General features: G+C 44.5%; 1 protein-coding gene across 2 annotated transcripts in view; it reads left to right on the plus strand.

Moving 5' to 3' along the window:
- GAS7 (growth arrest specific 7) overlaps positions 1-23,472 on the plus strand; it is a 75,037-nt gene extending 51,565 nt beyond the window's left edge. For both annotated transcript variants that reach the window (XM_033076583.2, XM_033076584.2), the window contains exons 6-14: positions 5,384-5,473; positions 8,040-8,155; positions 13,486-13,560; positions 16,114-16,192; positions 17,297-17,425; positions 19,215-19,338; positions 20,365-20,444; positions 21,709-21,807; positions 22,538-23,472. In XM_033076583.2, the coding sequence (XP_032932474.1) occupies positions 5,384-5,473; positions 8,040-8,155; positions 13,486-13,560; positions 16,114-16,192; positions 17,297-17,425; positions 19,215-19,338; positions 20,365-20,444; positions 21,709-21,807; positions 22,538-22,651 (906 nt within the window). In that variant the 3' untranslated portion in view covers positions 22,652-23,472. The remainder of the gene's footprint in view (positions 1-5,383; positions 5,474-8,039; positions 8,156-13,485; positions 13,561-16,113; positions 16,193-17,296; positions 17,426-19,214; positions 19,339-20,364; positions 20,445-21,708; positions 21,808-22,537) is intronic.
- The last annotated feature ends 2,648 nt before the right edge of the window (positions 23,473-26,120 follow it).

The following is a 26,120-nucleotide window of genomic DNA, read 5'->3' on the forward strand; positions in this document are numbered from 1 at the left end:
AAGCTGACGTGGGGATGTTCTGATTAGCAGAGCTGCAGGGCATGTCCTTAGCTTGCTGTCAGATGCTTTTCCTTGGTCTGTAGCTATGTTCAGGCAGAACCTCTACTTGCAGAAAGGAATTCTGTGATTTACTTTAAGGCTCTTGGGGCTCTGGGAAGCCTCCCTTCAAACTGAAATGCTGTGGCACACAAGCTGCAGACATCAGGTGATGTCCAGCCAAGCTGTTGCTGCGTCATCGCCTTCAGCAGAGGAGTGGGAGCATCCTCCTCAGGATGCATCTGCCTCCTCTGCATCCAAGTGGCATTAAGTAGCACAGCTTCTGGAAACCCTGAAGGCAGGTGGAGCTAGAGTGTTTCCCCTCTGTGTGCAACCAGCAAGAATAATCTGGTGTTTTCTCTTTGGTCAGTGAATGTTATCAACATGGTCTTCCATCTTCTTTGGAAGAGAAACTCCAGCTGGGTGTATCAGAGGCTGTTGTGAAACTGCAGATATGTGGTCTGTGCTGGTTTTACAATGAGATTCAAGGTGCACTCACTGCTTTAGGCTGGATGGTTTGCTGACTGATTGCTGAAGTCTCTGGCCATGAGTTGTCTGTGGAAGCTGGACATTATTTACAATAGGTGAGGGAGAGTTAAATGGAGAATGTACGGGGGATAGCACCTGAGGAACAGAGGTGTCTTACTTGGAAGAGCAGGAAAGCAGCCTGATTATAAGGTATTTCTGAAGATAGATTTCTTTCCTAAAAATTCTCTAGGGCCTTGTTAGGATAGTGCAGGACTTGGAAAATGCTGGTGTTTGGATTGCTTGTGCTGGACATGTCAATGGACACGTGCTGCAGATAGGAAGATGGGCAGCCTGTGCACAGGGACTTGGGGACTTCCTGCTGCTGTGCTATGTGTCTGACACAGTGTGATACACTCAAGGTTATGATGAGCACAGCATGAGGCTTCATGTTCAGCACAGTTCCCCCCTCTGCCCTGGGGCTGACTGCAGGGTTGATACTGTCAGAAAAGCCCTGGTTTGGCCTGAATAATCTCTGAACCTTTCTACAGATAGACCAAGTAAAAGAGGGCTCTTCCACACTTTTGGCAGACTCTTCCCTTTGAAATAGGAAGGAATCAATGGATTTGTTAACAGTGAAGACTTGAATTGTCTGTTCTTCCCTTCTGTGGTACCATAGCTGCAGCATCACCCTCCCAGAGCTAAAACCCAGGGCAAACTCATGGTATTGAAGCTACCCAGACATAACCTAGGCATTTCTGGGTTTCCCTGTCAGGGGGTAGTTCAGGGTATCCAAGCTCTTCTGGGATCTTCTCCAGCCTTTGCATTTGACTTTTTTACCCAAATAATTCCATTTGCCACATGAACTCAGTGTTGGATGTTGTACTCAGCTGAAATCATAAAGAAAATACTGAAGTAAGGCAATCCAGCACATCGCTCTGTGTTTAAGGTGCTGAGAATGTGTAGAAATCAAAAAAAATAATGTGGATTTTTACATTGAAGAGATAGGTAAAAATGTTACCCTGCTTCAGTTGCTTTAGCATGGCACAGTAAGTTCACCCACTTTCTGCTCATTTATTTGTCGTGTCTGGTGTAATAAACGTGTAGTTGATTATCTAAGCTTTGATCAAATTATTCGTGTTTTATTCATGTTGCTTGGCAATGTCTCATTGACTGGTGAATGGTGGCAGTGACTTCAAAGCCTGTAGAGACTGTGAAATCCAGGAGATTAATGTGCACATCCAACCCAGCAAAGTTTGTTGCTCCTGTGCAAATCCTGTGCATTCACCTGGCTCCCTGGGTCTGTTCCTCTTCTGTCACCCTTTTGTGTCTCAGACATAATTAAGAGTCAACATAAACAGCTCATTTTGCCATGACTGCCAATGTACTCATGGGAAATAGGAGCTGGAATATTCAGCTGTTAATATAATTGCATTTGCTCACAATTAGTACACAGGCAAAAGTATTTTAATCCATTGAGTTTGGCACATAGCTTGTCAAGAGAACTGCATCAATTTGTGCTGCTTCTCTGACCCCTCTGTGTGTGTCCTGCACCAAGCTTTGTTTGTCACCATGATTTTTTCCTGCTCTGACTCTGTACCTTTTGTCCTCTGTGATCCAGTGGCTCTCAGACAGGTTTTCTGATGCCACTCATGACCCGTGGCAGCTGGAAAGACAAGCTGCTGTCCTCTGGCAGGTTTGCTCAGCTCTTCCTTGGGGTTTTGCCCTGCTGGTGTCTTGTTATTAACTTTGTTTTGTTGCAAGCAGACAACAGCTATTATTTTGACAAAGAGGCTGCATAAGAACTTAATATCATGGGGAGGCTGATTATCACCTCAGCTGTCCCAGTGGAGCTTGTGGGAATGCAGTGCAGGTCATCACACCTTGTTTTCTCTTCATGTTCTGTGATTCCATCATTATCTGAGAGACGTGTTTTAATTTGTTTGGTTTCTTACTGGCAATTACAGCTGTAATAGTCACCTTCTGCAAGATTTTATTAGGCCTTGCTGGCAAGTCAGCATTGTTAAGATATCCACACTGCCACAGGTTTGGATTTGGAGCTTGCATGGAGCCTAGGCAGCTCTCAGGGACGTGAGCAAAGTGTGGTCTCTCAAAATTAGTGAGGGCAGTGGTCCTTTGCAAGGAGGGACTATCATTGTCCATGGGACTGATGGAGCTGTTGAATGCTGTCACACATGGGGACATCATTATGAGATGTCCTTAGCATCACTCAGCTCATCAGTAGGACCAAGCTGGTGAAGCAGAGTGCTTTATTTTCAGCTCTCTTTGCTTTTAGAAGCAAGAAAAGGAGAATTTCAGAGGGAGGATGGGGAGGGGGAATGCTACCCTGTCACGCCACTACTGCTCAGTGCCAGCCTGGTGTTCCCCTCCTGCTGGGAAACTCTGAGAGGTTTTAGAGATGCTAGGAAATACCAATCCAAGAGCTCTTGTTTAAGTATAAGAAATCTGGGGTAATGAAAGGAAAGAAAGATCACAGGATTACCTATGCAGTAATTTTTAGTAATATTTCTAGAGTTTTGCAAATTTTCATGCCCCCTAGTGGGACTTAGTGTAAAAAGCTCTAAGTTCTGTTAAGTTCTGTTTACCATAATGTTGGGGTTTTTTGTTTGTTTGTTTTTTTTAAGATTCTAAAAGTTTCTGCATTTTTGACTTTTTAATTCTGGCACCAATTCCCTTTTAAAAGTGATACTAGACCCAAATGGTCTCATGACTCTTTCCAGACAATTTAGCATCATTTTCAGACAATTCAGTCTTTGGAGATATGAAGAATATTTTGATTTATTCCTAAAACTGATAAACACGTGAATTAACCCTACTTTCATCACTTGCTGATGTGCATATTCACTTTTCCACTTCCTACTGCATTCCTGGAGTTCTGCCCACTGCAGTGGGACACTGTCACCAATCCAGCCTTGGCATTTCCAGTGACTGTGTGGTTATTGCTTCAGGACATTGAGACTCACATCTCTAATCAGCAGCTTCCAGCTGACACAGATTTCGTTTTTGTGAAACAGTCACTGCCTTTAGCAGGGAATGGGATTTTCCCTTGCTGTTTCTCTTTGCAGAATTTTAAGCTGCAGGATACAACTCCTGTACCCCCCACTGCAGATCACCTCCCTGTCCTGGTGCACAGTGCCACAATGCAGTGATCCAACTCAAGATATTCTATGTTTCTATGATTCTGTGATGCCCAGACTTCTGTTAAAGGCTGCAGAATACACTCAGGAGCTGCAGTGGGTTAGAGCATGGCCATCCTGCTCTGAACTGAGCTGATTTCTGTGACTCCTGGTGCATGGCTCTTTGATCACACAAGGGAACAGGAAGTGTGTTTGTAGTGGTATCTGTGGTTGGGACCCTATGGCCAGTGGAGGCTGGCACTGGTTGGAGGTGCCAGCTCTGCCTGGACATTCTTGCTCTGGCTGCAGAGGCTGGCTCCTGCTTGGAGGTGCAGGGTCACCAGTGCAGGTCACTACCTGCAAAGTCCGGTCTCTGACGTGCAGGTCAGTTTGAAGCCTGATGGGAGCTGGAAAGCAAGGCACATGGTGTAGGATCTAGCTGAGCCAAAGACACCACAGGTACAGGGTCCTCAGCCTGCTTTGGGATGAACTTGGCAAGCTCTGGGCAGTGATTCATGTGGAGCAAGATGTTGCACTTTTACAGAACAGCTGCTGAACCTCCAGCCTGGGCAGAGGCAGCAGAACCAGTGTGGGTTTGTAGGAGCAGCCTTGTATCAGCTAAAGGTTTTGTCTGCTCTGCTCTGGCGGGGTGGGTTTGGGCTGTGTCAGCACCCACATCCTTTCTGATGCTCTCTGAATAGCCCAAAGGCAAATTCACTGCCTGTAAGCCCTTCCTTTGGGTCTGCCCATGCAGCTGTGCTAACCCTACCCACAGATTTGTGTGTGGATTTCCTGTGAGCATTAACTGATCCAAAACAAACCCTCATCCCATGCAGTTACATCTGTGAGTCTCCCATCTCCAGTATCTCTTGATGCCTTGATTAATACTCAAGTGCTCTTAGTGTTCCCATGACCCTGAGAGGGACTGATTTTAGGGTACTTGTCCAGCAGGGATTTGGGGTGAGCATTACAAACTGGCAGTGGACTCTGACTCTTGCTGGTGCCTCCTCTGAAAGGCTTGGCTGTGTCCAGGGTTGTTCTGCAGCATGTTCTGCTGTAGCTGTGGTGCTCATTGCCTTCACTGTGCTGTTAGCACTGTAATGTTCCACTGACATAACTTAATGAGCACTTGGACTTTTTTATACTGTTGTGTGAGGACCGTGTGATGAGTCCTGTCTGACAGATCGCTGTGGCTTCTGCACACCGAAGGTTCACTGACTCCAGAGAGCCCCTGCTTCTTTTTTACACTGAGCATCACTTCCATCTGAAAAGGTCTTAGAGATGGATTGAAGGGCTGTGCACTGAAAAAATAATTCCTTTTTTTGTCATCCTGTAGGAGGCTGGCATAGCCAAGGTGTTTTGCACCGATAGTGCCTGCAGTGCTCTCTAGGGCTCACTGTGTTTCTCTGCTCAGGGTTTTTCACATCAGGTTTTTTATCGCAGTTTTTAGTGATCTGGGAGAACTCCCTGTGTGTTGCTTTCTGAATCCAGTAGATTTTCCTCCTGTGAAATGGGTAGTTTTGTTTCCCTCTGGGCTGACACTCTTGCTTGCAGAGAGTAGCATTCTGGGAATACTTAGCTGCTGTTTCCATGCAACAACCAATTTTTCTTCCCTGGCATGCATTCACTGCGGATTTTCTGATGGGAAGCACGTGGATATAACTTTTTATTTACATATTTCTCATTAACAGCTAAATTTCATTACTGTCTAACTCTTCTTTTTTTTTTTCTTTTTTTTTTAACAGATCAACTGTGTGACTTTCCCCCACCCTGACGTAATGCCAGAGCAGCAGTTGCTGAAACCTTCAGAGTGGAGCTACTGTGATTATTTCTGGGTAAGTAGGCAGCCAGCCACATGCCACATGCAGCTCCAGAGCTTCCAAGAAAGTGGAATAAATAGCTTGATTTGTGGTACAAGGTAAAAAAGAATTTGGGCTGAGATACAATGTGTTCAGGAAGTACCAGGGAAACTGGGGATGCCAGTGAAGATCTCCTGGAAACATCTGACCAGTCTGAGATGTGGCTGATCATCAGAGGAGTGTCCAGAAAGGCAAGGACAATTCTCAGGAGATGGATTTGCTCATGAAACAGGGAGGGTGTAGGACAAGCCACATACCTCAAAATAGCACAGGCAAAAGGGCAGTGCAGTGGGAAGGGGATATAATCAGAGAATCCCAGACTGGTTTGGGTTGGAAAGAATATTAAAGCCCACCCTGTCCCACCCCCTGCTATGGGACAGCTTCCACTGTCCCAAGCTGCTCCAGCCCCAATGTCCAGGTGGCCTTGGGCACTGCCAGGGATCCAGGGGCAGCTACAGCTGCTCTGGGCACCCTGTGCCAGGGCCTGCCCACCCTGTCAGGGAACAATTCCTGCCCAATATCCCATCCTGCCCTGCCTTGTGTCAGTCTGAAGCCATTCCCTGTGTCCTGTCCTTCCATCCCTTGTCCCCAGTTCCTCTGCAGCTCTCCTGGAGCCCCTTTAGGCCCTGGACAGGGCTCTGAGGTCTCTCTAGAGCCTTCTTTTCTCCAGGCTGAACAGCCCCAACTTTGTCAGCCTGTCTCCAGAGCAGATGCATTCCAGCTTAGTGGCCTCCTCTAGACTCACTCCAGCAGACCCACAGGTCCATAGGATAGCGAGGTGGCTGGCAGGGAATACGATTTCAGTGTTCCCCAGAGCACAAGAGCCAGGGATACACAAGGAAGCAGAGGGTGCCCCTTCTAAAGCAAGCAGATAGTTAAAAACTCCTTGTTGAATTGTACAGCTGCCTCCACAGGATATTCCAGAGGTCAGATAATAAATGTATTCTTTCTAGGCTGAGGTTTGTGAAGGACAGGCCCATTTGTAGGTGAAGTTGAGTAGTTTTAATGCAGTCTGGAGCATCCAAAGTCTTCAGTGGCTGGTTCTGTGTGTGCCCCCTTGTGCTCAGGTCTGTTTTCAGGTTCCTGAATCACACTGAAATGAGGCAGTGGTCCTTGGAGTGTGGAGCTGATAGAAAAATGGTCTTCCAGTGGAAAAATTTTTTTCCACTGAAGATTTTTCTGGGCAGTGTGAAGAAAACCACAATGGAATCAACAAATACTACAAAAGGAGTCAACAGTGACGCTTTCAGGAATCTCATGTGTGTTTTCAGTTACTGGTTACTAAGTGTTTTCCTTTTAAAAAAAGTGTCAGTGCTGGAGGCCCAGCAGAATGTTGCCTTGTGCTTGCTCAGTGCTGATGACAGGGCATTGCTAAAATACATTGACATATTTGAAAATGGTCACATTATCACAAAATTTCTTCAGTCTCTTCCAGTCTTCTGATCCCCTTGGGCCCTAAATCATTAATGGTGTACAGACTGATTTTTTTCCATGTGTCTTACAAAAGTTCCTGCTCTGTTTGGTTCTCCCTGTTCCCGCTCAGCCAGTGCCTGGTTCCGTGGGTTGGTCACATCTCAATTTCAATGAAACTTTACTTAAAGCTCCTTACTTCTTGCAGACTTTTATCCTCCCATAACTCTGCTCACAGGAATTTCCTCTTTGGCCTTGTCATGGTCTGCGCACAGCTCTCTCTCCTTCTCCAGCATTTCCACTTCTCCCACTATCTCAGGCTGCTGGTGCCTGGCAGGGCATCCTGCCAGTCTCCTGCTTTGATGAATCTGGCATTTTCCTCTGGCTGCTTGTGCAGCACGCGGGGGATCAGAGGAAAATCTGCAGTGCTGAGGGAAATGTTCTCTGGGAATTTGTTTGTTGGAAGAGGGTAAGAAATGAAATAGGGAAGCAGAGAGAAAAGAGGCAGCAGAGAGAAAACTGTGTTGGGTCTTGTAGCAACAGTGAAGCCAGTGGTGTGAGAAACAGGCAGTGAAGGATGGGGTGTGTGGTGGTGATCTGTGGGAACAGTTGCTGGTTTGCCTTGTTTTACAGCAGATCTCTGCAGACTGGCTCTGGTTTCCTTAGTGCAAATCACAGCTGAACTTGGCAGCCTGTTAAAGGTCTTTTAGGGCTGTGTTCTCCCTGGAAGGAGCAGCACTGTCCTCCCCTCTGCCCCAGGAGAGTTCCCTTGTGCTGGCTCCAGGATTCCTGCTTTTGGCAGGCTGAGCCCTTGGGGCTGACACTTACTCAGCTGTGGAGGGTCATGGGCAGAAATCACAGCAGGGGGCTGCTTTGGCCCCCACACCATCCTTTGCTGGCTGAAGATAATTCCAAAACTTTGCTTTTTAGATTAAAAAAACAAAAAAGAGGGGTAAGAGGGAGCAGGAGGGTGTTGGGCTTTTCTTGGAGAGGGGCTGAGGTGCTGTAGCCATCAGCTGCTCTCAGGGGAGGGCTCCTTAGGCACCACTGCTGGGCAGCTGCTGCTGGCAGCCACATCTCTGTGGGTTTGGCTTCCAAAGCTTTTTGTTGAACTTCCTTTTATTTCTTTCAGGCAGATAAGAAGGACTCACAAGGGAACAATACCGTGTCGGGATTTGAAATTCTTCTTCAAAAGCAACTTAAAGGGAAACAAATGCAGAAAGAAATGGCAGAGTTTGTTCGAGAAAGGTAACTAGCACTTGGTTATGAAATTAAATATTTATTGCAATTGTTTTTTTTCCCAATTTAGATATTCCTTAAATATGTTAAGGCTTAAACTGCATAAAAGGTATGCTGCAAATTCTTAATGAACATTTAATATTTCTTTAATGTTCATCCACGCTTTCCAGGCTTCTCTAGCTCTCACTTGTCTGAGTTGTATTGCACAAAGTCTGTCTGTTTAGAGGGAACCAAGAAGGTTTTAGGCTGCAGATTCAAGGAAAAAGCATAAACAGTAGAGAAGCAGAGCAGAGGTGATATTTAGAAAGGAACTATTTTGTCTGAAAAGTACAGAAGCACTTTGTTCACATGGAGCATAGACACAGTTTCCTAGAGGAAAATGTAAAAATACATCACTTTGGACTTGAGCTTGGTTATAGATTCACAGGATGGTTTGGGATGGCAGGGACGTTAAAGATCAACTCATTCCAGCCCCTTGACATCTACATGTCTAGGGACACCTTCCCCTGTCCCAGGCTGCTCCAAGCTCCAATGTCCAGCCTGGCCTTGGACATTCCAGGGATCCAGGGGCAGCCACAGCTGCTCTGGGCACCCTGTGCCAGGGCCTGCCCATCCTCCCAGAGAAGAATTTCTTCCCATTATCCCATCTAACAGTGCCCTCTGGCAGTGGGAATCCATTCCCCATCTCCTGTCCCTCCATCCCATGTCCCAAGTTCCTCTGCAGCTCTCCTGGAGCCCTTTTAGGCCCTGGGAGGAGCTTTGAGGTCTCCTCAGAACCTTCTCTTCTCAGGGTGCAGTTCAGTTGGAAAGAATATGCAGATAGTTGCTTTATTTATAATTTGTTTTGTTTCTTCCTCTCACCTTTTATCATGCTAGGGATGTGGCAGCAATGGGAAAATGCAAAGTGTCACAGGCAGTGATGGTAATCAGATACACACAGCATTCACATGAGGTTTCTGGAGGCTTTGACATAAGACAGTCCAAGAGACAATTACAGTTAGACCAGAGGTGGAAGAAAGGACCACCTGGCACATTAAAAATAAAATTAAGAAATAGGCTTGCTAAGGGAGAGGATGGGAAGGAAAGCAGAATTATGATAGCAAGGGAAAAGAGGGGGAAGCTGCTTCAAAGGAAGTAATATGTAATGAAATTTGACAGAAGTAAAAGCAGGATGCATTCAAGAGGAAGGGAAAGTTGGTGTGAAATTAGAGAGAGCAAGGAAAGCAGCTCTGACACGTGGAGAAGCGTGTCTGTCCTCAGCAGAGGAAGAAGCAGGCATGCTGGAGAGGAAAGAAAAGATCCACTGTGTGCTAGAAACAAAAAAAGCTGGGGAATTGAGTGTGAAGAGGGTCTGGATGGGAGTTACACAAAGATTAATACATTTTTCATTTGTTTGTTACAAGGGATCAGGGTTGTTCTTTGTGGGAAAGGAGGAGGATGGTGTTGAGCTGCAGGGATTATTCATGGAAACAGAGCTGAGGCCATCAGGGGAACCTCTGTTCCCAACTAAGAGGGCTGAAATATTGGTAAAGTTTTCATGATGACCATCAGGTGCCTTGGGGAACACAGGACCACATTTAACTGGGAATTGTCATGTCCAGAAAAATTCTCTTTGTACTATCAGCCTGCTGGAGGTGAGATTCAGGCAGCTATTAAAAACAGCCCTTCAATAGGAAGCTGGTATAAGACATGATAACCAGATTTCTTCATCAAATATTTAGTTTATCAAGGAGATGCTTTTACAGGAGCTTCTTGTATATTGCAATCTCAGACTGAACAATTACATTTTCACTCAGTTCTTGTTGACAGAGGTAGGGTTTAGTCTAATAGTCACATAACTCTGACTTTTAGGAAGACAGACCTCAAGAAAGGAGGAAAGTAATTAATAAATATACTGAACTAAAAAATTCAGGGTGTTGGTGTTAAAGAAGGTATTACTTTAAATCAAAAGTGAAAATAAGGTCCAGCATTTGCATTCAAGGAAGGACTCCAAAACAGCCAAAAAAATCAGCAGACTGCCCTGAGAAGCACTAGGTATATCAGAAGATAAAAGTTAGCAGATTATTTCACTTCTGCCTTGTTCAGCAGATCCATGTGTGCTCCTTTCACTGTTTGTCTGCAGCAATTTGTAGAAAACTTCTGCAGTCTGCACAAGAAAAGTAATCAGTAATTCTGTTGTCTGAAAATTTCATTGTTCTCTCCTAAAATGGAGGAACAGTGTAAAAAGACTCAGAGTCACAATCTTTGCACTGTGGCAGTTGTGGAGCTGTCAGATATCCTCTACCACCTTTTCTCCCTGTTCCCCTGTTGTCTTAATGTATTTAGTTTCTTCTTGCATGGCAGTCACATCAGATCATCTTTGCCTCCCTTTGCAGTGCTCCAGTTTTTCTTCATCCCCCATAATATGTCATCACTGAAATTATTTGAGTGTGGGCACACAAAGTACTTAAAAAAAAAAAAAAAGTAAAAGGGAGCAGGAAATAAACATCCAAAGATCAACTAGAACTAGTAAAGTCAGAACAGTATGGGTCAGAACGCACCTGAAATCTGTGATGCTTCTGACTATGTAGGGAGTGAAATCCTGGAAGTTTTCAAACAAATGAGTGGAACCAAGAACTTGTAGCTTTTTTTTTTTTTTTTTGTTAGGAAGGTAGAATTGCTGCCAAACAGCCACGTGGATGTCTGAAAATGAACTCAGGAGTTCTGGCATGTTTGTGTTTCACAGTCACCACAATCCAGAATTTGCAGCATGTTTATGTCAGGCAAGATCAAGAGGCAGATTTTTTCCCCTCTTTGAAATTTATCTTGATGTTTAGCCCCTTTTGGCTACAGATAGTGACAGGAAGCCAGGCTGGGGTAGAATAATTTATTTCTTATATTTGGGATTCTTCACTATAGAAATTTTAGCTTTTATTGTTAATCTTTTATTGATGTTCCTCCTTGCCAGGTAGTCTGCCCTTTCAGTAGTGCCATCTATTTACAGTACAAGTAACACTTCAAATCCCTGAAAAAATCTTGGAGCCTAGGCCAGAGCTGGACCCAGGGAGGAGCTCTTCCATCAAAGGCAGTGGCTTTGCTTGCCTGGTGCTACATTTGGGACAGGCACTGGTGGCATTGACTGGCTGTCTGTGTGCTTGTGAGATCATGAGAATCACAGAATGGTTTGGGTTGGAAAGGACCTTAAAGCTCATCCAGTTTCACCCTTCCCAGTTCCATGGGCAGGGACACCTTCTCCTATCCCAGGTTGCTCCAAGCCCTGTCCAGCCTGGCCTTGGACACTGCCAGGGATGGAGCAGCCACAACTGCTCTGGGCAGCTGGTGCCAGGGCCTGCCCACCTTCATAGACAAGAATTTCTTCCTAATACCTAATCTCGACCTACTCTCTTCCCTTCTGAAGACATGAGGCTTTCTTCTGTCCTACTACATTCAGTAATTCCCCAGCTTCAGCAGTAGCAGGGAAGAGCTTGACAGGATTTTAAATTTGGTATTTTCACAACAGACCTTTCTGAAGGAAGAAGGTAAACTTCTCCTCTGTTCATGAGACAAAGGACTGAGACACAGGTTCTGTGAGGGTCTGCATGTGCTGCTCAGAACAGACTGTTGCACCTTTGAACAGCCAGCAACCACAGAAAACCACTCAAAGGCATCCTAAAGACAAAATTCAGGAGGAATGAAGTTCATGATGGAGGACTTTGGCTGAGAACTGAGAACACAGCAGTGGGCCTTAACTCTGGGAAGGACATTTGCACCTTTACTACTTTTGGCGTGTTCTCTCTTTCCAGTCCCCAGAAATTGTCATTTCTGAGACAAGATCAGTCTCGTCCTGAAGCAGGTCTTTAAAGTACATTAGGTGAAGTGTGCCTAGATAAAGCCCTTTTCATAGTGAGGTCCTAATGCAGTGGAGCCTTTGATGCCTGTGTTTGTTGCTCTTGTTAGAACAGCCTGGGGAGCTGGCTGGTTTTGTCCTCATGGGAGGGGGAAGAAGAGGGCCCCCAGCTCCTGGGTAAGGTCTGCAGTTCTGTGTCACACCAGGCTGGGTATCATCCTGGGGCTCAGCCAGCTGCATCCCAATCTTTGCTGGAAGGGACATCCCAGTCAATGGCTTTGCTGTGGAGCTGTCAGCTGTGGCACCCAGACCTGCTCCCTCCCCTGACTGAGTGTAACGACAGCGTGGCACTTCCCCTCCCACACCATCCACCAGGATATTTTCAGAGCATCAGATCCCTCTCAGCTATCTCAGGGGACCCCTTTTAGCTCAAATGTGCTCTGCAAAAGTGCACTTGCTCAGTTGGCTCCTGCAAATGGGCATGCCAGAAGTACCCTACCTTCTGAGTCTTTGTGGATGGACACTTCAGAGCAGGTTTTGTCCCTGCTCCTGCATAGCTGGCACAGCATCAGTGTTTCGACCTGGGGGCCACAGCTCTCTCAAAAATGTTCTGTCGAGCGAGCTGGGTTGAAAACCAGTGACCAGACAATTGTTTGCTGTGCCTGGGAGCATGTGCACCTTGCAGGTGTTTCACTGGCAGCAGAACTCAGGGAAGATGGTTTCAGGCACGATGCCCTTCACCTCTGCACCAGCAGCTGCTCATTCCTCCCTGCCAGGCTGTCAGCACATACCCTTGTCCCCTCACTCCACAGCTGCCCTCCTTCTCCTCCCTGCAGGCATTCCCACAGCAGCTCTGTGCCAACACCTTTCGTCCTCTGCTCCTTGCCACTGGCAAGCTCAGCTCCCGTTCCTGGTGCCTCCGAGTGAGTGAAGACAAGGACAGGACACTGAGGGGTGTGAATAGAAGAAGGGGTTGCACTGGCTGGGTGCTGGTGACAGAAACTCCTGCCACATCTCTGCCACGCTGTGTCACCCATAACAGAGAGCAGGAAGCATTTGGTGTCCCTAAGAAAGGTGCACTTCAGTCCACCAAATCTCATTTGGATTTTTCCTGGGTTGCCACATTCCTTCATTTTTGCCTCAAGGATGTGCAGCCTCACATTTCACAGCAGACTTTACCACGTGCTTCTGCTTTTGCAGACAGCCCGTGTTGCAAAGCAGAAACACTCTGTCCTTGTTATTTGCTCTCCAGAACTGTAGCTTCTTCAGCTAATTTTGTCGCACATGCCGTCCTGCATATAGCCCTGCTCCTGCCTCTGCATTTTTAGCATATGGGGGGAGAAGACGGCTCATCAAACTGGTGCTGCCAAGCCCTGGAGACTGAAAGGAAAATTCCTGTGGCAAAATCTGTTAAAATGCAGAGAATTTTCTTCAAATTATGTGTGTGGGCTTCTGCCTTAAAGCTTACTTACTGCTGTCTTTTTATTTTCTCTGTGTGTGTATGTGAGTGTAGGATAAAGATTGAGGAGGAATATGCTAAGAACCTGTCCAAACTGTCTCAGAATTCCTTGGCTGCTCAGGAAGAAGGGTAAGTGTGTCTCTGTGACTTTTCACAGAAGACGAATTTTAATATAAAAGGCATTTCTCCCACACAGGTACATGTAATTTTCCCCAGCTCTCTCCTGTTGAGTAGAGGTTTATTTAGGTTAGCACCCTGGGCATGTTGGGGAAGATGGAATTGCTTCAGAGTTGTTGGTTTGGGGTTTTTTTTTTAGGTTGTTAATGAGAAGTTTTTTTAGGAATGTATGTATAAAATGTTGCCTTTCCACTCAGGTTTGTGAGCTGTCCTTGTTACAGCCAGCTCCTTCCAGGACTAACATGTATGTGTACTAAACTAATTTGAAAATGAAAGAATATATGGACTATATATATATATATATATATATTTACTACTGAGAGTAAGTGTGTAAGGTCAGTGCTGGTACAATCAGAGCAGCACAGACAGAGAGGATAGTCTCTTCTCATCAGGGTTCTGGCCCTTCAAGAAGAGCAGCAGACTGCTTCTTATTTCCAACATTTTCACACTTGGGAAGTTATTAAGAAGACATTAGCCAGTGCAATTCAGACTGACTGGCAGTTCTTCAGTAATAATGCAAAGGCACCACTCCTGAAGGGTAACTCTTGGTAGCTCTGTCTGTGTCACCACAAACCCTCCAAGCACTGAAAGCCAAAGTAGGAAATTACTGTCCTCACCATAGCTTTGACACAGTGTGTTTCTGCCAGCACTGAAGCTGCATGAGGTGTTTTGCTCATTTTCCAGGAGGCGAGGACAGAAATTGCAGGAGGATAACTGAGCACCTACAGTGACAATGGTTTCTGTCCTTTCTCCTTAGGGGTGGATGCTCACCTGATCTGAACAAAGCTAAACCCACTTTCTTCCACATCTTCCTTCCACTTACTCCTACTCCCCATGGGAGAAGGAGGGAATGACTGCAAAAAAAATAAAGGGGAAGAAAACTAGGGCAGAATAGGTGAAAAGAGAGGGAATGAGCACTCAAGACTAAGAAATGTTGAAGCAGGGAACTGGAAGGGACATGGTGCAGAGTGCGTGGAGCTGAAAGCACTGTCCAGTGCTGCTCTTCCTGGATCAGATAACAGGGTTAGTGTCAGTGAGAACTGGGCAGTGGGAGAGGACCTCGGGGAAAGAGAAATATTGGGGGCACTTCTGTAGGAGTATCTGAATTGTTTAGCTCGTGAAAAACATATTTGAGGACTCAAGTCCTTGCAGCAGCATCAGAGGTGACAGACCACTAGCTTGAGATTGCAGATGACAGGAGATTTTTCAGGCTATCAAGAACAGTCAAATCTCATTATCCTTGAAAAGGGGATAGGGAAGAGATAGAAGGAACCAGGAACTGTAGATCACTCAGCTTTATTTAACCTTTGCAAAGTGGTAGAATAAACCATCAAACTTTCACTTAGGGGAAAGCTAAGGGGATGAGCAATTGTTGTGTATGCTTAGAGAACAATGCCTAAATTCCTTCAGTGATGGAGTAAGAGTAGGTCAAGCATCACAGCTCTTAATTTAGTATTGCTTTTTGTGATGGGAGATTCTCGTAGGCAGACAAGAGAAATGGTGGCCTAAATAAAGCCTAAAGTGGAAAAAACTAGATACGAAAAACCTACTGCTTACAAAATCTAAACTGCAGAAAGTAGCTGTGGAATGAGATCCCAAAGGGTTTGTCCTAAGTCAGAGGGTTTTAAAATGTTTTTGTAATGAGCAACCTATGATAAAGGAAATTATAGATTTACTGTAATCAGAGATGTGACAGAGCTAGGAGGGTTGGTATGTGTAATTTGAAGAAAAGGTTGCAATTCAGAATTCTCGTGTTAAATTGGAGAAATTAACTGGAAAAAAAATAAGATGCATTTTAATGAGAACAAAGCAGCAGATTTTATACTTTCACAGGATGTGAAAGATACAGTTACATAACAGTTTGTGGGAGAAGGATCTGGCTATAGTGAATCACAAGCTTATTCATCAACAACTTCATGCTGGTGTCTAAAAAGGCAATCATATTGAAATATATAAAAGAAAGTGTCTGATACAAAATAATCTGTTACCAGTTTAGCCCCTGGAGTTGTACTGTAGTGAGGACAGTGTAGTTTCGGTTATGATGCTTTCAGAGGAATCTAGGCTGTCCTCAACTGCCACTGTTTTGGAAACAATGTGAAAGAAAAAGACAATGGAGAAATTTTCAAGTGCTGAAAAGCATCTCTGTGATTTTCACCTGAAGTGAAAATCAGTTCTGTGAAGTAGGGTGTAAAGTAGAAGAGGCAGTGGAAAAACTGAATTGGTGGAAACTTTGTTGTGGTAAGGATAAGACACTGAAGGATCTTGCTTATGGAGGCGCTGGCATCTCTGTAAGTGGAGATTGTCATGCACTGTGGTTTCCAAGATCTGCTGCAAACAATGCCAACACAATCCTGCCTTGGTCACAAAGGTTGGTTGTTTTCTCACATTTCTGTTACCCTGGTTTGCTGGTGAACATCTGGTACAAAGTGTTGTGCTAGATTCGTCGGACAGATCCCATGAGGAGGGGTGGGGAAGAGAGTGATCATTGTCCTTGTTTTCCTTCAGCACACTGGGAGAAGCTTGGGCCCAGCTCAAGAAGAGTTTAGCTGATGAAGCAGAGGTTCATCTCAAATTTTCTTCTAAGGTAAATAGTTCTTTCTTTTCCAAAAATCTTTGCCCTGAATTGGTGGCCTCTCCCTTCAGTGCGTCAGTGGGAGAAATACACATGCATGTGGTACAGATTTAGAAGAATTAATAAATTGGTAAACAAACTTAGTGAAACTTACTTTTCCTCACAAAATCAGTTTATTTAGTCTACCTGAGTAAATTAAAACACGTCTAGCCTTAATTTTTCATAAAAAAACTAAGTGAAACTGATTTTAAATGTTTTTTCACCTGAGCTCTGTGTTCTAGCCAGTAAATTTAACTAGTGCTTGTACACTTCTGCAAAGGAAGAAATGAAAAGTAATATTTGGCTGCTCAACAAGAATTTACCTGTCTGGAAGGAGGAGAACCAGAACTCTGGCTTTTTTTGTATCATTAGCCTTTCTCAAAAGTGTGCTGGGAACATCATGTTATTTTTGGGTTTTATCTCAAGTGATGCCGAAGGAGATTTCTTTTACAAATTATGGTATTTATCTGGGTTTTTTCCACCACATGAGACATGCTCTTGAATCCTGTTACATTCTGTTAACCTCTGTGGGTGTTCAAGTTCAATACAGTGGCAGGTATCTCAGCACAACAGCCATGTTCTGGAGGAAAATTATAGCTCTGCACCATTTGTAAGCAATTCAGCAGAGGTTACTCAGGCAACCAGCTGCTGCCTTGGTAACCCACTGCTCTGCCTTAAACTTCGACATCAGGGCTGTAATTAGTGAAATACTTTTTGCTCCCCATTGTCCTCCTGTATTGTTTTCTAAAAGGAAGAAATGCACCCTGGAGTGATGTGTGTGTGTAGGCAGGCCAGGTAAAGATGGGCTTTTCCATTACTTTACCTCTTCTTAAACTCTGCACAGAAAATCCTCTAGCATCTTCTAAATCTTTCCCACTGTTTGTGTGCAAAAAACATGTGGATGTGGCACGTCAGGGGCAGGGTTTAGTGGTGGACCTAGCAGTCCTGGGTTGACGATGGGACTTGATGATTTTGGAGGTTTTTTCCCATCTTTATGATTCTGTGGTTCGGTGAAGAACCAGGAATTACTGCCTGGCTCCTCATTATTGCAATTTCTTCCTTTGTTTTCATTGCCAGCTTCAGAGTGAGGTAGAGAAACCCCTGCTGAACTTCAGAGAGAACTTCAAGAAGGACATGAAGAAGTGTGACCACCACATTGCGGACCTGCGGAAGCATCTGGCCAGCCGCTACACAGCCGTGGAGAAGGTGGGAGCGGGGAGCAGCCTGCAGCCTTTGGCACTGCTGCTTGGAGCAGGAGAGAGCTGCCTCGTGAAGAGTTTCTGTTGCGGCACAAAGGAGCACAGTTGTTCTGCTGAGGGCTTTCACTGTTACCTGTGCCTAGTTTGGTGTTTAGCTCAGATCTGGGAGTGGGGGGCAAACATCTTACTGCTGAAGTGGCTTTTTGGTTCATCCTCCCTTTCCCAACTTGGGGCAATAAATTTGTAACGCATTTGATGCAAGTACTTCTAATTGGTGTGCATCTGTTGTCCTCAAAATTTAGAGCACCTTGCCTTAGAATGGCAGCAGGGTCAGGCCAAAGGCTCACCTGGCTCAGTTATGGCCGAGGAGGGCAGCTACACCTTGCAAATCACAAACCCTTCACAAGAAATATCCCCAAAATCCAAAAAAATCCACACAGCAGCAGCACCCAGTAATGAGCTGATGTAACAGGAACCAGGAGGTAGCTGAGGTTGTGGTGCAGGCCCCCAAATTGTGATCTCCCAGCAGCAGCTGGCAGAAATAGGGATATTTGTGCGTCAGCTGCCAAGCTGTATCCTCAGGAGGTTTGCTTTTGGGTGTAAATTGGAAAGGAAAATACCATTCCCAGTCATCCCCCAAGCTGTTTGTGCTTTCATTAAAGCTCAGCAGGAGTTCCCGAGGGACGGAACTGTTGCAGGATACACAAGGTCGTTAGGCTGAGAGTGTGCAAGGGAGGCATTTCTCTGCAAAACACAAAGTTCTTCACACTCCTATCTGCAAAGCAACTCAGTAGCAATATTGGGAAGAGCGAATTGGGAATAACCTCGGGGAGAAGGAATGAGAGAGGGAAGAGCTGTGGCTGCAGTGCCTGTGGAGTGCTCAGCCCCTCCGGGATTGCTCTCCTGCAGCTCCCTCTGGAGACCTGCAGGACCCAGGGGCCGCGGAGCTGCGCATGGAAAAAATTCCAGGAATGCTTCTACAGAGCTGAAACATTTAGAATGGTGCAACTGTAGAAACTTCAAGGTGCTAAGAAAATACAGCCATGCCAATTTAGTTTGAAACACTAGTACAGTTTAAAAAGCAAACGTGGCATGTTTTATAAACAAATCCATGCAAAGCAAGTGATTTTTATGTATTTATCAGTCTGCATGTAACAATGTTTATTTGTTAAGGAGCTTTACTAATTTACCTCTATAATACATATTTGTACTGGTAAATCAGGTTTTAACAGCTTGAAGAACTTAAAAGTAAAGAAGTTCAAGTCATCAGTTATACCAAGCCTCAGTTCTTGATTTCAGCTGTTGGCATGAACCTGAATAAGTTTTTCTGAATTAAGTTCCTGTTGTTGGTTGGTGATAGGTGGATGTTGAGTCCAGAACACACTTAAAGCCAAATTCTGTGAAATACTTGAAATTACTTCAACAATTCAGATCCTAAGAAAAGTGAATGGAAGAGGTGTCTTGGTAATGATGCTGTTTAAGACATTTGAAAGAGGGTCCAGCTCTCTTTTCTCCCAGAAATAATGAGAAAACTGTTAAGAAAGAGGAGAGCCTGATGATGCCATTAGTCCTTTGCCTCTCTAAGACTCTGGGAAGAGTTCAGATGCATTTGTGATTTGTTTGTTGGTGATGACTCCTCTGTGGTCATAGGACACTTCTGTGAATGCCTCATGGTGCTGTAAGAACCTGAATCCCTATTTCATGAGAAGTTGCTGAGAAACACTGGTGTGAAGCAGTACTAGAAGGCTGAAAGCAGCTTTCTGTGTAACCACTGACTTTTCTTTAATTACTCCAAGGCCAGGAAAGCCTTGACAGAGAGGCAGAAGGATCTGGAAATGAAAACCCAGCAGCTAGAGGTGAAACTCAGCAACAAGACAGAAGAGGAAATCAAGAAGGCCAGACGGAAGTCCACCCAGGCAGGTGAGTAGCTGTGCCTGTCAGCATATGGTGGAATGACCTGCCCATCTGTCCCTGTGTTCTTGTGTTTTAATATTGTAGCCACAAAGTCAAAGTAAGCCATGCTACAAATCTGTGTAAAATATAAATCCTCTGAAGTAACAAGCCTAGTTTTTGCAACTCAGATGTCTCAAGTTATTGATAACTATTGAGGTGAGAACAGCAAATGTAGGGTGAGTTATCTTTCTGTTTCATGGAAGTGTCCATAGATTACTGAATGTTTATGGAACTTCCAAAGTCAGATTCAGAAAAGCTTAGCTGAGGGTGTTTCTTCCATAAATCATAGTTCCTTCCTTGGTTCTTTCCTAAATCACACTCACCCACAACTTTGTGGGTGCCTATTACACTTACTATTACTGTCTTTTTCCTTGAAAGTGACTTTTTTGGTTTCTTTTCCACTGCTACTCAGTGACTAAAATAATTTCTCTTCCAGGAATACTGAGGATATAGTAGTGTGTGCTGTACTGTACTGAGGATACAGCCACTTGCTGTGACCTGTGCATATTTGCATGAGGCTGCAGATCAACATCCATTCATCCAACACTGGGGCCTGGTGCCTCACTCCCCTTGGAGACAGAGACCTCTTAGACTGCAGTGTCACCTGTAGAGTGCTGCCCTGCAGTTCCATAACTCACCACTGTTGATTTCCTATTTTAATTACTTTATTTTTCAAATAGAACTTTCCCTCTATTTTTTTTTAACTTGCCTTTTTATATTTCTGGACGTTTTTAAAAATACTCTTAATGCTTTTTTGTTTTCCTTTCAAAATTTTGTCTTTGCCTCCTATTCATTCTCACTCCAATCACCTGCTTTTTGCCATACATCAAGTGCATGCATTTAGTTGAAATGTTCCATATAACAAATACCATGTAGCAGAACTCTTCTGAGCTCCACCAAGGGTTCATCTTCAAATCCTTGGGGTCTATAAAACCTGATCTGCACTTTCCTTCTAAGCCCTGGCTAGAAAAGACTGATGTGTTGCTCTTTCAGGGGATGACCTGATGCGCTGTGTGGATCTGTACAATCAAGCCCAGTCCAAGTGGTTTGAGGAGATGGTGACCACCACTCTGGTATGTAACACCTACAGCCACCCTCCCAAAATTGTAATAGTCTAAAATATTCATCATTCACAGATAGTTCAGTGCAAAGCAGTGGGGAAAATTGGGTGATAAATTCATGTTGTGTTTCCCATTTTCAGTCCTAAGAAAAACTCATCATTAGGGGAAAGAAGAAATAACTGTTTCTTTGCAGAAGGCATTGAACCAGTTCAGGCCTGCTTAGGGGCCAGAACACTTGAATTGTCCTTAGGAGGGATGAAGTAATGCACAAGACAAACACAGAAAAACACACGATAAATCACCAAATCCATTAATGAATTTTTCTATTCCACAATTTCACAATTTTCTTAAAAGTCTCCCCAGAGCAGTCTCTTCTGCAGACTTATCATCCCCAGCTGTCTCAGCCTGGCTTGCTACAGGCTGCCTTGGAGCATCTCAGGGCCTCCTCTGAACTTAATCCAGAAGCTGCACATCCTTCTTGTGCTGCCAACCCCAGAGGTGGCTGCAGTGCTCCAGGTGGGATCTCACCAGAGGCTCCCCTAAGGCTTCCCCTCCAGACCCTTTGCTGTCTTTGTGGCCCTGCTTTGGACACTCTTAACAGCTTAATGTTTGGGTTTTTTTTATATTGGGGTGCCCAAAACTGCACCAGTGCGTCAGTGTATTCAGTCCAGAAGGACTGAATGCAGATTTGGGGGTATAATATCAGAATCCAGAAGAAGAGGGAGATAGAAAATATCAGGAGGAAAAGTAGAAATCAGCTGCCTTTCCAAATAAAGTTGCTGCGTTCTGCTTACTGCCAGCTGGGCAAGGTGGAAGCTTGTCCTAGCTCATCATCTGGTGACCTGTGCTCTGACAGGTATTTGGTTGGAATTGGGGGTGGTCTGAGCCATCCACACCAATGTGTTTTCTGCTGCCCCAGGTAATCACTGTCTGTAGCTGGCAATAAAGCATGCAAACCTTCTTGCAAGAAACAGATTTCCTCTTGCTTGCAGCATCTCAGAAGGCAGTTGGCTCCCCTCTCTGCCTTGGTTGTCTCAGTTTTGGAACCTTTTGGATAGGTTCTTTTGTGTTGCTAGGCTCAGGCTGAGATGACTGCTCTTGCTTGCTCTTTCTTATTCTTTGCAGAGCAAAGGAATGTGCAACCACAGAGTCCAGCTCCAAAGCATGACCCTGGGGCAGTATTGCACCTACTGGCAGCTTTTTGTGTATCATCCTTTCTCTGGGCCCTCAGCTCAGGTTCCAGTAAAAATATGGACTTGTTTTTCTTCATGTCCAGGAGCTTGAGAGACTAGAAGTGGAAAGGGTGGAGATGATTCGGCAGCATCTGTGCCAGTACACACAGCTGCGGCACGAGACAGACATGTTCAACCAAAGTGTAAGTGTGCTTTTTGTTTGGTCCCTGTGCTCTTCACTGCACTCCTGCTGAGCAGATTGGTTCCTCCTGGCCTGGTCAGACTGGCTGTTGTCAAAGGATGTGGGAGGATGTCTGCAGGCAGCCTGTTAGCTGCAGCAGTGCTGTGGTGCCTCCCTGCAGTCCTGCTCCTGCAGGACTCACTGATCACATTTCATAGTCCTGGATCACAGCTCTTTCCTGAGGGAGACACAACCAACAGAAGTACATTTGGCCAGCATGAGCCATTTTTAGTTCTCTCAGCATGATGCACTACTCCTTGAGGTCTTCTGTTTGTGCAGGGAAGATACTGAATTGTTTCACTGTTGGAAAAGGAAGTATGTATATATATATATTTCTTTTCCTTATTAAAAACTGGCCATTTATCAAATATTAAAATATGGGGGGTGCATGCAGACTCAGTACAGTTGTGTTTGGTGTAAGGTGCAGATTGCAGGACAGGAGTCAGAGGCTGCCTGGCTGCTGCCTGGCACAGGAAACCTGTCTCTGCTTCTTCATGTTAAATCTCCCTCTACTCTGCTTACCACAAGGCTGCACATTCAGACCTGCCTTGTCCATCCAGAGTCATGTATGTGCCGCTCTCACTTGTCTGCAGATGCAGTGTAGGCATGCCCACAGCTGCTCTGCATGTCAGAGCAATGACTCTGCCTGAAGTGTGCCCTTGACATTTGGATTCTTGTTTTCTTCGTTTCAGACAGTAGAACTTGTGGATCAGTTGCTTCGGAAAGTGGATCCTGCCAAAGACAGGGAACTGTGGGTAAAAGAACACAAAACTGGAGATATCCGACCTGTGGACATGGAAATATAGACTGATCTATAGTTGGATGTGCTGAGTCCACTGAATTAAGCAGGCTAACGTTAGTTTTTAAGGGTCAGAAGAGCATAGGGAAAAGGTTGTTTCACTTCCAGACAGACACCTTGTAATTTATGCCTGTATGGGCTATCTCTGTTCCATTTAGTCATTACAATGGTCCTTGTTGTGCTAAGCCTTAAGCACCAGACATTCCAGGGTGAAAAAAACAGATGTGTGCTTCCCACCAGAGGTTCCCAATTGCACGCAGCTTCCAGGAGAAATCTGCTTCCTGGCACAGAAAGTGCTCTGTTCTTCAGTGACTTTGTGCTCCACCCCTTGCATGACTATCTCTATAGGGTATGTTAGAACAGCCACGCAGAGAGCCTCTGGCCAGCAAGAAGACAACTGAATAGGAGGCAAGGAAGTCCTGATCATGAATCCCAGGTCTATCACTGACTGCTCTCATGGCCATATAGACAAGTCAATTAACTTTCCTGGCTCCCCCATTTATAAAATCTGTGTATCTTGCAGCAATGTTGTGTGAATACATTGCTCTCATAGAACACTGTCTTTCACCATGACAGTGAAGTGATGGCCCTTCTCCCAAAATCTGTGGAGAAGATTCCTGTTCTTCCTGTTTTATACTCCCTCTCAGGGACACATAAACCCATTTTCATGATTTCTGTTGTCAGCCAGTCAGTAAGTTTGAAGTGTTACCATCACAGTTTTTTATCAGGAAAGACTTGGTTGTACTATACCTACCTCATTCGCTGTCAGAGTGCCCTCAATGACAGAAGGAGGTCATATTCCAAGGAATAAATGAGATGTTCAAAATCTTTCCTGCTTATGCAAGGTGTTTTTCCACAGAATCTCCTTAAAGACAGTCCTCTAATAGTTTACTTGGGATTCAGGTTTAAATTTCCTCTGTTGGTTTCTTCAGGTGAATATCACAGGCTTTAGGTATTTTTAATTACCGGGTTTGTCCCGCTAAATTTTGGCTTTTATCTTTTTGGAGCCTGATTTTCAAAGGTGTATTTTCAAAGGTGCCATGAATATGTGATGTTAGATTGCATTCAGTGTAGATGTAGGTGCCCAGAACTTCTGTACCATCAGAGTCTTACCCTGAGGGGTTTTTTTATGTTATCCTTACTGCAAACCACCAAAAATGCAATGCTGCTCTTAGCAAATAGTGTTATACAGTTTGGAGACTGGTTTTGAAAAGGTATTTATTTTCTTCTGCTGTTATTTCCAATTGAGTATTCAGTGTTGCTGTTAATATATTTTTTCAGCATTTCATACAATGCAAAGATTCTTCAGATTCTTGCTTTAGATCCAGGAGAAATCTTGATTCTCACCACTGTGGCCTTTACTCAGTGTTTACTGTGGTCTTAGCTACAATATTCCAAACCATACTATTTCATTTGATCCACAGTTTTGCTCCATTTTATCTCACTGTTACTGTCTTTTTCTCCCCAGCTCTAGAACTGCATCCTTCTTTTGTTCTACTTCTATTCCAGGTTTTTGTTCACCACCCTCCAAATGCTGTGATTAGATCATTGGGAACGAATATTCCTCTTTACAAATGCAAACTGAGACACAGGAGAGTCTTAGCTGAAGCATGTTCATAACATTGCTGCAGTGGTTATTTTTTTGGTTTATTATTTCAAACCGAATTCTCTCGCATTTTTTTATTGCTCCCTTTTTTTCAACCATCTCTTTACTAGTACAGGTTCATTCCTGTCTTGCAAATGCCTTCACAACCCACTCCTCTGCTGCTTCATTAACCTTTATAAGCCTTTAGCATCCTTTGCATGTTGGCAGTAGTAGTGTTATGACTGCTGCACACTCAGGACCCTGCTTCTGGTGTGACACTTCCCCTGCACACTTTGGAGTGTGGATTACAGTTTTATTCTTGGTGTTGGAAGAGCACACTGTGCTGTGAGCCTCACCCAAGTTCCTACACAGACCTTTGCAACGCCAGTTGAAGTGTTTGGTTTGCCTGAGTGTCCTTGAGCTTAGTGAATTGAGCTGGAATCCTCTTCTCCTTCCCTTCTTCCCTCAAGCAGGGCAGTTGATGATTTTTCCTTTTTTACTGATTCACTCTCTGACTTACTAATTTTTGGCCATATCAGTGTATACTTCTCCTAACTCTTTACCTTGCACTTCAGAGGACAGGCACTTTTCAAAGCCACAAATGCAGGTTGAACTTCCAAAACTTTAGTGGCCAAAATAATGTGAATAAGTGAAAGCTGCATTTCAGGTTGCCCCCTGTTCTAGGCTGATGTGTAAATTGAAATGAGCAATCTTGAAAATGCCTCAACACATTCTTGTTTTGACTGCAAAACAAAGCTAATTGTGCACTTTATACAGTATTCTCCTTAATAAATACCTGAAATAATCTGTTAGCAATTACACTTTATTTTTCCTCTTGCTTTAAAGATGTTTGTTACTTTACCTATTTTGGACTGGAAATACTGTCCATTAGCACAGGTTTCTCTGGGGACTATAATGTGTTTTGGTTCCTCTTCTAAGGTTCATTTATGCTGCTCCAAATTCTTAGTTAGGGGTTTTTTTGTTGTTGTTTTTTGTTTGTTTGGGGTGTTTGTTTGGGGGTTGGTTGGTTGTTTTCATTTTTTTTTACTTTTGGTTTTATTTCCAGACAGTTTTCCTGCTTCTAGTTCTTGGTCCATTTGAAATATTCAGGGATGCGAGTTGCCCAGAACAGTAATTCTCTTGGTGGAGTCTGTATCTCGTTTTTCACTTCAATAACCAGAGGAGAGCACAGGTACCTGGCTGTTGGTCTTTCCCAGCCCCAGGAGACTCTGGGTTCTGCTCCACAACAGGTGAGATGTTTCATCCACAACACTTCCATCTGTATTCAGTGCAAGTTTTGCTGTAAACAGTTTTCAGCACATCTCTTTCAAAAGATGGTATTCCTTCTTGATATCACACTGCAGATCAGTGTCATGTGGCTCATTTCTTTCTCTGACATGGATTTTGGATAGTGTGATGCCTTACAGGTCAGGGCATGCCTGGCTTTGCTTGCTTCTAACAGGCAGCATCCTCAAAGAGGGTAGTGGCACTTTCAAAGGAGAGCATGGGTTCCTGCTCTCACAGGTAACTTTGGGAGTTTCAGCATTGCTCTGTTTGCCTTCCACTGAGTCTCAAAAATGCAGTGGAACCCTGTCTGTCTTCATGCTCATCCTAAAGAGCTGCTTCTCCAGAGCAAGATCAACCTTGGTTTTATTGAGATACGAGATGTGTGGATGCTGAATGATGCTGCTGCAGTGTCACTGACTAATGGAATACCAAAGGAAGCCTCTTACCTCCAGTACTAAGCTGAGGCATCACCTCAGTTCCTCTGTCAGCTCACATGCCTGGTGTGAGTTTTTGCTGGTTTGGTCACTGTGGGGGTCAGATTGGCAGAGTTACCTCACATCTCTGAGGTCTGAGGTCACAGAGCAGGTCAGTTCTCAGTTGTTTG

This window comes from Catharus ustulatus, chromosome 20 (genome assembly GCF_009819885.2).
Source record: "Catharus ustulatus isolate bCatUst1 chromosome 20, bCatUst1.pri.v2, whole genome shotgun sequence".
In the NCBI taxonomy this organism is placed as follows: domain Eukaryota; kingdom Metazoa; phylum Chordata; class Aves; order Passeriformes; family Turdidae; genus Catharus; species Catharus ustulatus.